The sequence below is a fragment of the Uranotaenia lowii genome, chromosome 1, assembly GCF_029784155.1.
Source record: "Uranotaenia lowii strain MFRU-FL chromosome 1, ASM2978415v1, whole genome shotgun sequence".
NCBI classification, from domain to species: Eukaryota; Metazoa; Arthropoda; class Insecta; order Diptera; family Culicidae; genus Uranotaenia; species Uranotaenia lowii.
Genome location: NC_073691.1, coordinates 155,717,745 through 155,734,332, shown reverse-complemented (window position 1 = coordinate 155,734,332; position 16,588 = coordinate 155,717,745). Strand labels below are relative to the sequence as shown.

General features: G+C 39.8%; 2 protein-coding genes across 2 annotated transcripts; one reads left to right on the top strand and one right to left on the bottom strand.

The window, feature by feature from the left end:
- Nucleotides 1-1,226: 1,226 nt before the first annotated feature.
- LOC129738056 (uncharacterized protein K02A2.6-like) lies at nucleotides 1,227-4,080 on the bottom strand. The gene has a single exon (XM_055729235.1). It carries the CDS (start codon nucleotides 4,078-4,080, stop codon nucleotides 1,276-1,278), a length of 2,805 nt encoding a protein of 934 aa, XP_055585210.1. The 3' UTR covers nucleotides 1,227-1,275.
- Nucleotides 4,081-4,308: 228 nt separating this feature from the next.
- On the top strand, nucleotides 4,309-4,722 carry LOC129738055 (uncharacterized). The gene has a single exon (XM_055729234.1). The coding sequence runs from the start codon at nucleotides 4,309-4,311 to the stop codon at nucleotides 4,720-4,722; it is 414 nt and encodes a 137-aa protein (XP_055585209.1).
- Nucleotides 4,723-16,588: the final 11,866 nt, after the last annotated feature.

Below are 16,588 nucleotides of genomic sequence, written 5' to 3'. Positions count from 1 at the left end.
GAATCGTCCAATCCACGGTCAGCAGGATACTAAAACGATACTTCGAGAACCTAACCATCGACCGGAAGGTGAAGAACGGCAAAAATGGATGCTCCGTCAGTGAAATAGATCACAAGCGCGTAGTTAAGCAGTTTAGACGTGATCAGAGAAGTTCGGTCCGGGATGTCGCCAAAAAGCTAAACTTGTCAAGTTCATTCATCCAGCGGACCAAGCAGCGGGAGGGCCTGCGTACATACAAGGTTCAGAAGGCTCCTAACCGCGACGAAAGGCAAAACATGGTGGGGAAGATACGATCCCGGAAGCTGTACACCGAAATGCTGACGAAGCCGCATTGTCTGGTAATGGACGACGAAACCTGTTGTTTTTCACCGCAAAGGACAAATTCAGCGTTCCGGAGGAGATTCTCAAGCAGAAACTATCTGTTATGTTCGACTTCGGTTAGTAAAAGTAAAACCACGTGTTGGACAAATTAGAAAAAGCGTTTATTCTAAGTGAGGGCCAACAAACAAGTAAGTTTTTCATTCGTTTCCCTTAGCAACCAAAAGTCCAGGCTGACTAGATTTTGTTCGCTGCCTCGGTAGCATCTCCCCTTTTAGCTAATAGCAGAAGTAGTCATCTAGCTTCCTTGGAAGACGCACGGATCGCTGGGGACGTTGTTGTAATGGAGTTGAACACGAAGATGGACCAGGTTCCTGGAAATCGGGCCGAAGTGTTCCTTCAAGATCAGAATAACTGTCGTCTATTTGCGGGACCTCGTCGTGTTCAGGAAGATCGTCAGGAATGAACAGTTGTTCATCTTCTGGTACGGTGTCGGTTGGTTGTTGAACGACTGTGGCAGATCCATTTCTGCCATCGAACGGTACAGGAATCGTTGGTTGCTGAAGATTAAACTCTTTCATCAAGATGTTCAATGGAATCGGAGCCTCTGCTGCTGAAGGTTCATCGCTGGAGCGAATCTTCATCTGGTCTAGATGGGATCGAAGAACCTTTCGTCGGCCAACTTGATGATCCAGGAGAACGTTATAGTTGACGTTGCCGATTCTTTCGAGGACCACACCTGGCATCCACTTCCATTCATCGTTTGTTGAATACACCTTGGCGTAAACAGGAGACCCAACTTCGAACCTTCGGTTGCTCTTGAGTTGCTGTCTGACAGGTGGACACGTTGGGCGCAGAAGATCCAAAGTTGTGCGCATGGAACGTCCTATCATCATATTGTCGGGTGATTTCCCACCTAGCACTGCGGACGGTGTAAAATGTTATGTTCGACTTCGGTTAGTAAAAGTAAAACCACGTGTTGGACAAATTAGAAAAAGCGTTTCCAAAATTTTGTGTTGACACGAACTCGATCGCAAAATCGTAGCCCAGGAGAGTGAGTGCCCAACGCTGGAGTCGGTTGGCAGTATGCACTGGTATTCCCTTCTTGCACCCGAAAACTTTTAGCAACGGTTGATGGTCTGTCTGCAACGTGAATCGACGGCCCCAAAGCATGCGATGGAATTTGGTACAGGCGAAAACCAACGCAAGTGCTTCCTTTTCGATTTGGCTGTAGTTTTGCTCAGCTTGATTGAGCGACTTGGAAGCATGAGCAATTGCCTTCACGGATCCGTTGGGAAAACGATGCATGATGACGGCTCCGATGCCGGTCTTTGATGCGTCACCAGCCACGATGATATCGTGTTCCGGATTGTAATGGGTGAGGAGCAGATTTGATTGCAGAATCCGCTTGATGTTTGAAAAGGCAAGTTGACATTCCTGGTTCCAGATGAATTTCGCATCCTTCTTCAGAAGCTTATCTAAAGGATGGCGTAATTGGTGCATCTCTCGGACAAATTTCCCGTAGAAATTAACTGCGCCCAGGAATGACCGCAGAGTGGTAACGTCAGTTGGAGCTGGCATCTGGGAAATAGCTTGAATTTTCGCTGGATCGGGCCGGATTCCATTTGGATCGACTATGTGTCCGAGGTATTTAATTTCCTTCTGGTTGAAACGGCACTTTTCCAAGCGCAGGTGGAAACCATAGTCTCGGAGTCGTTTGAAAAGAGCTGTTAGTGATGCATAATGTTTCTCGTCGTCTTCGCTGTGGATGATAATGTCGTCAAGAAATGCATCAACTCCCTTCAGGCCTGCTATCATTTTCGCCATCAGCTGCTGGAACGCCCCGGGAGCGGATTTCACCCCAGGTGCCAAACGATTAAATCGAAACAAGCCACGATGGGTGTTGATTGTCAGCAGCTTCTTCGATTTGTCGTCCACTTCCACTTGCAGATATGCATCGGAAAGATCGATGATACTAAAGACACGCTTACCAGCCAGTTTGGTGAAGATGTCTTCGGGTGTTGGAAGAGGGTAGTTGTTTGCTTCGAGTGCCGCATTGAGACCGGTGGAATAATCGGCGCAGATGCGTACTTTGCCGCCAGGCTTCTTGACAACAACGATCGGAGCTGCCCAGTCGGAGAAATCGATGGGTGTGATGATGTCTAAACGTTGCAGTCGTTCCAATTCCTCGTCGACTTTTTGAGTGGCATGGAATGGAAATGGTCTCTTGGGTCGGAAAACTGGTAGCGCGCCTGGTTTGAGATTCAGGCCAACTTTGGTTTTAGTGCAGTGGCCCAAACCGTTCTGAAAAACTTCGGGGAAGCGAGTGAGGAAGTGCTGATCGTTGTTAAGAAATTTGGAAAGATTCACCTGATTGCATTGTGCAGCGAGCGGCTTTGGCCAGAGATCAAATGCGTCCATCCAATCCAGTTCAATGACGTTCAGATTGTTGACCGAAGTGACGTAACATTGCTCCTCTCGCGTGACGTTGCTGATGGTCACAGATGAAGTGAACTCTCCTAGCAGTTCCAAAGGTCCCCCAGATGCGGTTGTTGCTTGCATTTGGGTAGCGTTGATTGTAGGTCCACCAATCTTGTTCCAGACATCTTGAGAGACAACTGAGATGTCAGAACCGCAATCGAGCTGAAGCTTTACTTGGACACCATTGAAATCAACAGTCAGGTATCGCCTACGACTTCGGATTTGCTTCAACTGGATCGTTTTCATTCTTAATGTCCTGTTCTTCGGTTTGCCCCTCTTGTCGCCTGCGGACGATGATGCAGAAAATTTTGACGAGCAACTGCAATAACCTTCACGGTGCCCAATTTTTCCGCATTGCTTGCAGATGTGCTTGGCAAAATTGCAATCCTTGACGAAATGCATCGCGCCACATTGCCAGCACGGAGATGGTGGAACTTTATCGTTTGCTGGTGGGGGTTGTTTTGATTGATGGCTCGATTGCTTCTTGAACTGCCGAACCGCCTGGACCATCGAAGATGAATGTTTCTTCTCCACCATCGCCACGTCATGCTTGAGGTTTGACAGGCGCTGGCATTCGGTCACCAAACCATCGATGTTGATTTCAGCTGCATCGGACTCGAGCTTGGATAGGAGACGGGTCCGGATATCGGCGTCCTTTGCCGACTTAAGACCGCAGATGAATACGAGGCTCTTGAACTGGTTAGCGGTGAGTCTTTGTAGCTCGAATTCCTCACACTGCCGGTTGACTGCCCCAGCATATGTCACGAAATCGTCGGCTTCGTTTTTGATTATTTGAAGGCAATCGTAGCGCTTGCTGAACAATGATTTTTGTTGCCCAAAAATCGCCTTCAGTTTGTCCACCACTTCGTCGAACGTGAAATTGCGTGGGTGGTCTGGTAGGAGATAATTTAAAAATTTCTCATGGACCGGGATGCTCAGGCTACGCAGCAACAGTCGAACCTTTGCCGGATCATCCAGGTTCCTACCATCCTGTCTGAAAAGGTCTTCATATTTGGAGAACCAGCGGTCGAACGTTAACCCGTTCTCAGGATCGAAATGGAACTCCTTGATAGCGGTTGAAAGAGATTCTATAATTTGTTCCGGTGCGCCACGCTGTGCTGCTGGGTTTGCTCCTCCGGTGAATTGTTCCAGAAGGGCCATCAAACGACTGTTCTGGTTTGCCATCTGACGCATAACCTCTGCCATCGAAGCTGCAGGAACATCTCCTTCCTCTTCAGGAAAATCTCCGACTTCGACCGGATTTCCGTTGCGACGACTCATTTTCTCCGTTGATATGTCTTCAGAATTTTAATACTCGTCGCCAAAAATGTTATGTTCGACTTCGGTTAGTAAAAGTAAAACCACGTGTTGGACAAATTAGAAAAAGCGTTTATTCTAAGTGAGGGCCAACAAACAAGTAAGTTTTTCATTCGTTTCGCTTAGCAACCAAAAGTCCAGGCTGACTAGATTTTGTTCGCTGCCTCGGTAGCACTATCCAAGTTTACCAAAATGTACATGGTGTGGCAAGCGATCTGCTCTTGCGGAAAGCGGAGCGCCCCCTTTGTGACGACCGGCACGGTAAACGAGCAGGTTTACCTTAAGGAATGCCTACAGATGTGCTTACTATCACTATTGAAGCAGCCCGAGGGCCCGACCATCTTCTGGCCGGATCTCGCTTTGTACCACTGTTCAAAAGACGTGTTAGAGTGGTACGAAGCCAACGGGGTCACCTCCGTGCCAAAGGAAATGAACCCGCCCAACGCGCCGGAGCTTCGCTCAATAGAGAAATATTGGGCGATTATGAAGCAGGCCTTCCGGAAGAACCCGAAAGTTGTCAAATCGGAGGCGGACTTCAAGAGAAAATGGATTTCTGTTAAAAAAAACTACAGCCTGACGTTTTATAGAACCTTATGGACGGGGTAAAGAGGAAGGTGCGAGCAAACGGGCTTGGGCTCGAAGTATGAATAAAAAGAAAATGCCAAAAGTTGTTTAATAGTTTTTATTTTACTGTCTAAAATTTTCAAAAGGATCGGTCTACTGAGCGAATTTCTACATTGTTTTTCCGTGATGCAATTTGATGTGACACATCCTTTAATCACTGATCATACTTAAATTATGAATTGGGAAAAGAATAGGATAGTATATTTTGAAATCGAAAATCAAAATTGCAATGCTGATTTTTTACTCTTTATGGAAACTTTCCAATGAAAACACAATCAAACTAAAATTCATAACTAAGCTTCAAATCTTCTGTCAGACACGGACTTCAGAGCTCTTAAAGCATTTAAATTAAAAAGTTCAATTATGAATCTTAATATTAAACATGTCTTTTAATTTTTAAAGGAAATCTGAATTCTGGATCTAGATTCTGTTATAAGAACTTATTCTTTATACCAGTTTCTGAATTAATAGTCTTAATTCTTATTCTTTTTCCTGAACATAAATTCTTAACCTTCGAAATTTGAATTTTGAGCCTGAGTATTTGAATGCAATTTTTAATGAAAATCATTTACATCCTCTCCACCCGAAATCCATTGCCTCAGCATTGGGCTTTATTTTTACAAACTAAGGTCGAATGTGTGTGTTTGAAAATATATTTTACAGTTCGTTTTTTATGGCTCTCATTCTAGGATGAGCTTTTTTTTCTATGTATTTTTAAATAATTTATTTGAAAAGGTTTTTTTATAGTCTATCGGAAGCAATCGTCTCATTTAACCTGAATGATTTTATCAGTAAGTAATAGAAAATATATTATCTATAGTTCTATGTATTATGTGAAACTAAAAACTAACGAAATCAACTATGATCAAAAATCTAACAACAAATAATAAGCGTTACAAAAGCAACATTTAAAGGGACCCATAAAAACTGATTTTAACGCCAAACAAAAAAAAACACCGAACAGCTGCTAGTAAAATCTACTATATTTTTATAAATTGTGCCTGACTAAAGACATGTCAGAGAAAGTGTTTCACCGTGCTAAGCTTCACAGGCCAATAAAAGGAAAACAATCGTAGAATAAAAGGAAAATTCGATCATGTTTGCAGCCAAAATACCAAGATCGATTGATCCTCACTCGAATACAATGAAGAGACAATAATATTCATTACCGATCACTATTTAAAGGAGCACTTTTTAAGGAACCAAAAAAAAACAAAAACCATCGAACTCTCTCACTAAATTTTGAATTTCAAGAAAAAAAATAAAAAAAATGCGAGCATTAAAGCGCAATCGGTCAAAACGTCGCCATAACTCCTAGAGCAAATCACATCGGTTCGCCATAAAGTTCGCGAGATGGCGCGCGTGATACGAAGAATTTTTGAATAACAAACACCAAACGTCGATTTTTTATATTTTTTCCTGTTTACTACTTGCTTTTGTTGTTCGTATTTTTAATCAGCCAACCAAAAACCAATTTACAAAAACAGGACAGCAAAAACGTTAGAGAAAAGCGCAACCAAAAGCTGGTTCAAATTTTAAGAACAAACAACAATACTAAACCCAAAAGACTCATTCGACAACGGATGATGGAAATAGCGAAAGAAAAATATTAAAGCAACATTGAGCTGCAACACGTTGCTAATATTCGTAATTAAGGTGAAAATAATCACAAGTGCTGCTTCAAATTTATGGTGCAAATATTGATTGGATCAAGGACGCCAAAAAGTAAAAAAAACAAGCGCAACAAGTTGTGAAATTTATCGAGCTTCATAAAACAAACAGACAAACTAAACAGAAACAATAAGCAAATAATATGAGAAGAAAATTGTCCCTGATAAACAGACAGAGAGGGGATACAGGAAAGCGTAAGCAAAAATTCGTAAGAGCTAGGAAACAAAGCGTTTTCTTCATTGCGAATATTTCAGAAAAAAAAAGTTAATATTAAACCCCTTTAAAATCTGCAGTTATTAACGTACCGGTAACTTGTACATAGGATAAATACTACATGTATCAACAAGAATGTGCCTAGCTTGTTAAACAAAACAGAAACAGTTGAAGCAAATTCGTTTCTAACAAGAGTAAACGCTATTTATTATTAAATTGTTCAACACCTATGGAAACGGATGTGGTAGGGTTTTTTGAGGAAAGAAGAAATAAAAACCTTTAAACCAGGATCACGCATAACGATCAGTACTACCCACAAAAACGCTGCTAGTGCACTCTCTGCTAGCGTACCCGTTCCCAGGGAAACGTTTGTATGGGGATAGGCTGACGAGAAGTAAAACTTTTGTGTTCCGGAAATCTGACGGAGGCTTCATAAAATGGTTTGGTTTGTTTGCGATTTGATGTTTTACTCTTTTTATCCTCTTAATGGACGATGGAATCGAAAAGTTATTCTTTCTTTCCTTAAGAAAAAGCCGTATGATATGTCAAAAGTTGGGTGAAATTTAAGCTGCATCTCACTTGCACTCAAATTCGGCACCGTTTCCATCGCCTATGGCCAGCTTTTCTTCCAGCTAAACTTCCAAAGGTTGTTAAGTTATAGGATTGTGTATGCGGGCCTCAAGTTGCCTGTTTTCTTCGATTTGACGTATCGTTGTTAGCGTTTCGAAAAAGTGGCACCGTCTCAGTAGGCGGTGATTGTGTTATTAAAATCGCGTGGGGGAGTTTATTTTTTACTTCAAGTTTTGAACTGTTTGCTGTTTGATTGATGATTTCCACGATGAAGTAAGAAAAAATCGGAGATTAACGAAGTAGTTAGAGACTTCCTCAACTTCATTAGAGGTTCTCTTCAAGAATCCTGGGACATCGAATGGAACTCAAATCTCCATGCAAAGTTGCGAGAAATCAAAAACTCCACTGTTAGCCCAACCCAAAATGAAAGAAGGGCTCTCACCCGCCTCACACACGGACATCTTATGACCAAAACCCACCCTCCAATCTGCCCATGCTGTGACACACTAATTACCATCAAACACATCTTGGTTACATGTCATCAATACCATCATATCAGACAGACATGCCGTCTTGCAACAAGCCTACGGTAAATACTAAGTAACTGCCCGGAAGAAGAGACCTTCGAAAAGCCAAACTTCTGCATAAAGTCTGAGCCAAAACCACCTCCAATGACCCAAATGGGTTAAACACCATTTTCATCGAGGAAGAATGACCTAAATGGGTTAAACTCCTATCAAAAACAAAAAAAAAGTAATTGAAGACTTTTTTTCTGCTACTCTCTGGAGCCACTGCCCTAGCTACAGCTAATACACTTATTGAATAATGATATTCAATATGGCACTTTTTGTTTTGTTCCAGAAGGGAATGTTCTTATCTATTGTGAGCATATGTTCGTTGAATAAATAACGATCTCTTTTGTAAAGGTGGCTCTAGAGAAATTAGTTTTTGAAAATGTTGAAGAGATTGTATGCATTTTAGGCACAATTTTCCCGTATGTTTGGATGGACGTGCCCCTATTAAGCTCTCCTTTTTCTGATACCGCCCTTTTCTAAAAAATTACAAAAGTTTATCAGTCAAAGATATTTTTCACCTACTCTCTGGAGCCACTCGCTCGACAACAATTTTTGACTTTTGATATTCAGTAAGGTACTCATTGTCTAATTTCTGTACGAAATAGTATTTGGAAACTATTGTTAGCATATGTTCGTTTAATAAACGAAAGTGGAATGGTAGCTCCAGAGAATTCAGTCAAAAAAAATTGAAGAGGTTGCACAATGGGGAAAAAAGTGTACAAACCGCGAAGAAATTCAATATCTTTCGTCCTACATGACCCAAATCTAGGAAATTATTCTTTCCTTTTGTGAAAATTTCCGGAAAAATAATTGGATATAGTTTCAAACGCCGCACAAGCTTACGAACGGAGATATAGTGCCTTTTCAACCCCGTATTCCCCTATATTTTGTAAACATTCCAGAAAAACACTGATTTGAACCAGAGAATTTTGAACGAAAACAGACCTATCGTGTGTTGTTTTTTTCTGAGGAATCGAATGAAGGCTGTTTTGGCCACCACACGCTTCAGAAAATGAAGTTATGGCTGTTTTACCCTTAATTCCCCTATATTTTTCAATTTTTTCAGAAAAAAGCTTGTTTGGACTTGAAAATTTTGAACCAAATGGATTGTATCTTGTGGAGTTTTTTTCCGGTGAATCAAACGAAGGCTGTTCGAGTCCCCGCACGCTTCGGAAAATGAAGTTATGTCTGTTTTACCCTCAATTCTCCTCAATTTGTCAAATTGTTAAGAAAAAGCATGTTCAGACTTGAAAATTTTGAATTTTTTGGGACGTATCTTGTGTGATTTTTTCCGAGGAATTCAATACCTAATGGTACCGGTTGTAAGTATTTTAAGCTAAATTTTCCTGTTTGTTTGGATATCGCGCCGTCTTCAAAAAAAAAAAAAAAAGGAACAGTAGATACCAAAGTACTTTGAGATATTCTTCTTGTTCAAGATCAAGCAATCCAAGATGAGTTTGTGGAAATCTAGGCAATCCATGGTTTTCACTTCTAAAAATGTCATGAGAAATAAATTCATTCTTATTTAAGCTATTGAACAGTACAGTCTTTCATTTACAAGACACAATAGTTTTTGGCGACGAGAATTCAAAAATCCACTCAAGCAGTAAAGATGTCTCCAGAGTTCGGAGCTTGTCTTTTGCGGATACTCGAGAACCAAACCCGAATGCTCGAAGAATTCACCCGGCAACGAAACGTTCCAGCTCAAACCATAGGCGAAGGATCCAGTCAACAAAACGGTCATCAGAATCCGGAAGATCCACGCCGGCAGAACCAGAGCGAATTTGTGATCGAATCCCTGTCAAGCGGAATCCACGAATTCAACTACGATCCGGAAGCCGGAGTTACGTTTGAAGCATGGTTTGCGAAATATGAGGACCTTTTTGAAGAAGACGCACGAAACCTGGACGATCCTGCTAAAGTTAGGCTCCTTCTCCGGAACCTTAGCACTGTAGCTCATAAGAAATATGTGAACTACATACTTCCGAAGAAATCAAAAGAAGTGACGTTTGCTGAGACGGTCAACACACTCAATTCCATCTTTAGCCGTCATACAACTCTTTTCAATCTGCGATACCAGTGCCTCCAGCTCCAGAAAAACCAATTTGACGACTTCTACACGTATGCCGGTATCGTCAACAAAAGATGTGAAGAATTCAAGCTGTCCGAAATTGATGCCGACCAGTTCAAATGTTTGCTCTTCGTGTGTGGCCTTAGTTCCTGTAAAGATGTCGACATCCGAACGTCTTTACTTTCAAAAATCGAAAGCTCCAACCCTACAATGCCGATGACGCTGCGTTCGTTGGCTAAGGAATGCCAGAGACTTCTGAATTTGAAACGGGACACTGCGATGATCGAAAGCACCGGAAACAAGCCGTCCGTAAACGCTGTGCAGCAAAGCCACTACCGGAAATCTTCGAGCCAACTGCAATCTGAAACGCCCAACACGCCTTGCTGGAGATGCGGTGAAATGCACTATTCCAAGTTTTGCCCATATCAAACACATGAGTGCAAAACTGCAAATAGATTGGGCATAAAGATGGATATTGTGCCTGTTTCAAACCGAAGTCTCGCCGGAAGAGAAAAAATAAACCCAAGCGACCCAAAGCCCAAGCCCAAGGAATATACTCCGTCAACCAGGTGAACATCGCAGCCAAACGGAAATTTGTTCATGCGGACATCAAAGGGAGAGCTGTTAAGCTTCAACTGGACAGTGCAGCAGATATCAGCATAATTTCTGAAGAGGTCTACAAGCAACTAGGCAGACCGCCTGGTAAACAACCATCAATCAACGCTGTCAACGCTTCAGGTGACAGTATGGGTCTTATTAAGGAGTTCCCCTGTACACGAAGAGGTCAAAGAAGGATGATGTTTTGTCTCCAACGTAAGCGGTCTCAATTTGTTCGGTGCTAAATGGATTGAACTATTTGGTCTCTGGAACGTGCCGTTCAACGCGGTGTGTCGTCAGATTTCTACAAAATGCTACCCTCAAGCTGCTCAGCTAGTCGATGATCTTCAAAAGAAATTCGTCAACGTTTTCAGCGACCAACTGGGACTTTGTTCAAAGAAGAAGGTTTCCTTAACAGTCAAGCCCGGGGCCAAGCCAGTATTCCGACAGAAACGTCCGGTTCCATACGCATCAACCGCCAAGATTGAAGAAGAGCTCGAGCGACTTCAAAATTTGGGCATCATCACACCGCTTACACAAGACATATTCGCAAAGTTGGCCGGCAAAAAGTTTTTCTCACAAATCGATTTGCCGGACGCTTATCTTCAAGTCGAGGTCTGCGAATTTTCCAAAAAGCTGTTGACAATCAACACTCACAAGGGTCTGTTCCAGTTCAACCGACTTTCTCCGGGGGTAAAAACTGCACCTGGAGAATTTCAATATATTGTTGACAACATGATCGCTGATTTGGAGGACACAAGCGGATATCTCGACGACATCATCGTGGCAAGTGACACTTTGGAGGGCCACATTTCTGAAATCGAGCGGTTGCTACGTCGCATCGAAGAGTATGGCTTCCATCTGAAAATCGAGAAAAGAACTTTCTTTAGCTTAGCTTAGCTTAGCTTAGCTTGTTTGACTACTCATATCCACCTTTAATCATTGAACTCGAAATGCTTAATTTACAGGTTTTTTTAAATCGATTTTAGAGGAATTGAGTATTTTTTACATTTGATTTCAAACTATACATTTCGAATTCCATGATCGCTGGCGTGGCTAAGCAGAACAAGTTCCACGTCGCCAATGGTTGCTACTCCGTGATTAATCGAGGCCATTAATTTTGCACAAAGTCCAAAAGAATGGTGCTTGGGATTAGCAGCCATTCTCATTGTACAAAACTGATGCTCTCCCCCTTTTTTATATGATTTATCTGATTAATAACGGCGCCGGCCACGTCCTAGTAGTCAATGGGGAAAAGGGAAGGATAGTTAGTTAGATACTCTTTAAGTTCAACTAGCAACCTCTCACTCCTGCATACTCCAAAAAAAAAATTTTTGGAAATAGTCAGAACCAGAGATAAGCTAATATCATCAACTATGAAAACCGTCTATACGTCTGCGAATCCATATTCAAGTATCCAAGGAAGGAGTTGTGTTAGTTGGTGAAAGGTAGAGATCAGGATCCATCTTGGTAAATGGTGCGATCATGGTTTTCCTACACCTCCTATGCTCCTAGACATTTCCTAATGAAACTCCTATTTCTATGAGGCATTTGATAAACGTCCAATAAAATGGATCGAATAAAACATTGAAGGCAAATCAATACCATCCAAATTTCTTCTCTGATAAACTTGCTCTTTTCCCTAACCGTTATCCCTGTTGAAGCAAAGAGTTTTCAAAAAGGCTTTACTGTTTAAAGATAGAAAGCAACTTAAAATGAAAATGAATTATATTGTAATATTTAGACACAAATTTTCGCAAATTGTTTTTGAAAACTCTTTGATTCTTTGCTCTCCTTTGCCTCACATTTTAGAAGTCTTAAGACCTTTGATGCTCAAAGAGTACAAATCAATGTTTTGAATAATTAAAACTTTTAAAAACATTTTCGATTTTTTTTTTGTTTTTCCATTTGATGCTTCTGAAAAAAGTTACAAGCCTTCAAACTTGCAATAGTGTCAAAATAGCACTCTAATGCGGATGAGGGTTAATGAATTCACATGAATGATTAATGCACGATTGAACTATATGAGATTTAAGTAATCATATTTCAACCCTAATGAACTGTTTTTCTGGAACAGAGTGTAAACAACCAAAAAGTAAATAACAAAAAAAAACAGAACAAAGTATAGCATGCAAAAGAGATATTCTGTTTCTTTTACAACAATGCATTTTATTTCCCTTAAAATTTCCCTGGGTATACCTATCTACGCTACGGCCTCATCTGTTTCATAATCTGACCACCGACGGGGTCGGCATTTCGAGATTCATATAAATAGTATTTAAATAAGGACAACAACGTGAAAAGAGAAATAGTTTGTATTGTTCGGACTGTACAACTGATTTTGATCAATAATCTTTTCAAGTTTCTCAACATTTGAAAATATTTTTATGTAGTACAAATAATGTTGCAATTGGTACTGTGCAATAACTGTTACACAAACAAATCGATGCATTGCTAAACTATGCCTCATATTCAAAAATATTACCCATTCACATATTTAGATTTGAATTTTTATTTTTCAACCACATTTTACTGACCATAACTATAGAGAACCGCAAACCGGTAAATAATAGAAAGAATAAGGTTATAATGAATAGAGAAGTTCGTGTGCTAAACTGTGTTTTAAGTTTAGTCTGTTGTTTTAATCGTTTTACTAAAATATGAAAAACAGAATGATAGTAGAAATTACAATCATATAAAAAGTATCAATAAAAAACCACTTAAGACTGTGGCTGCAATACTTTGGGCAAAAACAATATGGAAAAAGATTAAACAGACTGATAAAAGAAGTGAATATCATTGCCAACCATCCTGATTGGATCTTATTACTTGCTTTAAAATTAGTATTTAATTTAAACGCTGTTTTGATTAACACGACGGAAATCTTTCAATTTTCATAGCAAAACATCAACTCAAAAGCTGAAAAAGAATTTTAATCGAAATTTTTTTAAACATCACTTCGATTTAAAAAAAATGTTAAGAACATAACTACGCAAAACATTTTGCCATTCAGCATCTTGTATTTTAATCGATCCAAGCAACCTGTGTGACGTGAACATACGTGTCCAACGTTACGAAACCTGTGACGATGATGGTGATAGCAACTACTAAAAACAAAAATTGAAAAAAAACCAATTTCAGAAAATTTCGTGAGTGAAATTAACGATCCACGACCAACCAAATTGCTATTTTTTATCGGTATCATGTTTTGTATGGTGTTGATATATGAGAAGGAATGTGAAAGACTAATGTTCACGCTACCGAACCACTCGATTTGGACTTAATCTAGGTAATTGATTTAAGAAAAACGCACAGCAGCCAAAATAATAGAAAAGTGAAAGTGTCCAAGGTATAGAAGGAAATCGGAAAGCTCTCACCGGGTTTTCCTGTTCTTGTTGTCCCCGACTACCGGCCTACGCATTATGACATTCGTTTTCGTTGGCATTCTATACTTTTTCAGCCACAAATCACACGAGTACTTTTTAAATTCAACTGAACACATAATCTCTTCTTGACTCGCTAAAACAATTCTTCAATTTCTGTAAATTTCACCTTACATAATTACTCAAACCACTAGTTCATTGGGAAAAAAAATCCCAAAAATGCAGCGCAACGAGAAAACTGAAAAAACGCGTCCGCACTCGAGCAACGCCTACTCAGAACTCAGAAAAGTACTTTCTTTATGCAACAAATAAAGTACCTTGGTTTCATAATAGACGCTGCAGGAATCCGTCCTGATCCATCGAAGGTCAAAGCTATCATCGACATGCCAGCCCCAGCTTGTCATCCTCAGTCCAATGGTCAAGCAGAGCGTTTCGTCGACACACTCAAACGAGCTCTCCTCAAGCGTTGCTGACTTTCCTCGAAACCTACAGGTACACTCCGAACGCATCACTTCCATAAACCAAATCTCATGCTGAAGCTCTCCTGGATCGGAAAATTCGCACCAAATTCGATTTGATGAAGCGTTCCAGACCTCAACCAACTTTGGTGAACGAGGAACAGAACAAGCAGTACAACCAGAAGCACGGTTCCAAGCAACGGTTGTTCCAGCCGAACGATAAAGTGTTTGCTTTGATTCACATTCGAAATCAGCAACACTGGGCCCAAGGTATCATCATCGAGCGAAAAGGTCAAGTCGTCTATACCGTTCTTCTGGATGATTCCAAACGCAAAGGATTGATAAGATCGCATGTCAATCAATTGCGTAGTAGAGCAGCATCAGACGTGACATCAACCGAGCAGCAAATCCCTTTTCAAGTTTTGCTTGAAGAATTTAAAATTCCGCAATCCAGAAGTGAAGATGAAGATGTTGGTCAACCCGCTGATTCCGAAGCAAACGTAAAACAAGATCAACTGCAGACATTGCCAGAAATCATCGATGAAGCTGGTCCATCACATCCGCGAATTCCTGAAGAGGTTCGGATTACAAAGAAACGAGCTGCGAAAATAACGCTACCCCGAAAGCGCCGATTACCATCCTATTTCCAGTACTACGAACTTTTCTAAGGGGGAGATGTTATAGATCAAGCAACCCAAGATGAGTTTGTGAAAATCTAGAAAATCCATGGTTTTCACTTCCAAAAATTTCATGAGAAATAAATTCATACTCTCTGGAGCAACTGTCCTGGTTAAAACTGAACTAATGATATTCAAAAGGTATTTTTTGTCTACTTTCTTTATAAAATAGTCTTTTGAAACATTCGTGAGCATATGTTCGCAGAATGAACGACGACCTTGCTTAAAAAGGTGGCTTCAGAGAAATAAGTTTTAGAAAAATTGAAGAGGTGTTATGTATTTCAGGCACAATTTTTCCATGTGTTGCAATACCGGGCTGCACTGAAGCCTACTCATATTCTGATAGCTCCTTTTTCAGAGACTAAAGTCGTCAGAGATATTTTTCTCCTACTCTCTGGAGCCACTGGCCTGGTTCCAGTTTTTTTGACTAATGATATTCATTTGTTGACTAATGATATTCATCAAGGTTCCTCGTCCTAGTTTGGTAAATATTCTGATAATAGTTTTCATATTTAAGTATGATTTCGCATTCTCGTCTTTAAGCTCGCTCTAAGGTTTACTAAATAAAACTTTGAACGGCTTGGATTTTGGATTTACATATTTGAAAAACGAAACAACTGATAGTTTTTAGATACTTCAATCATTGTGAGGCGTGAGGAGCAACCAGAATTTGATTTATTGGGCTAGAAAATTTGGGGAGTCAAAATGAGTTTTTTTTTCAACATTTTTTACCCTTTTTTGTGATGTCTACAACTTTCTTGAAAACATGAAAACAATATCCAGAATATTTTATTCTTATGAAAATAATCTTTTAAAAAGCCTGGTTTCAATCTTCAATATCTCTACAAAAATAAGAAAACAAAAATATATGCATTCGAAATGGCAATTATTCAATTTTAACGGACACATATTTTCATTTGTATGCATTAGGTTTTACTACTAAAATTAGTTCCCTGAAAGGTGGGAGTTTTGAAGTTAACTCTAGTGTTACTCTAGTGTTGATGTGGTAACTTTTACATGTGTGTAGAAAAAAATATCAAAAACTGCTCATCCACCACCTTCCAGATGAGTTTATTAAAAGAAAAATGTCTTTAAAACTTGTTGTTTCAATAGAAAGAGCTTTGGCGTCTTCAAAAAAATTTTTTAAAACAATTTTACCTACTACTTTTTTAAAGAAGTGATTGTGATTAGACGATAAATACAAAAAATAGAGGAAATATCTCACTTTTAGGATAATGGCAACAAAATATGCGCATTCTAAAAATAATTAAACATTTTAGACACACCAACAAGCTATTTTGACATGAAAACCTTCAAAAACACAACGATCACGTTTTTCGAGCTTTAAACCACTGTGAATTGTAGAGGACTCTCCCCTTCCCAATACACTATTCATGGAAAAAAATACATCGGAAGGTCTAATCTAGCTATAACACTTTTCTTTTATTTATTTTCGCGGACAAATAACACTTTTTCACTTCAACTTTTAGATAATTTTAAAATTCTCAAAAACTCCACCGAATTAACGAAATTTATTTTTACCTTATTTATGTCGAAAATTTATAATTTGAAAAAATACTTCAACTAAATAGGTATTTATTAAAAGTTTATCAATAACCATAGACATGATTGA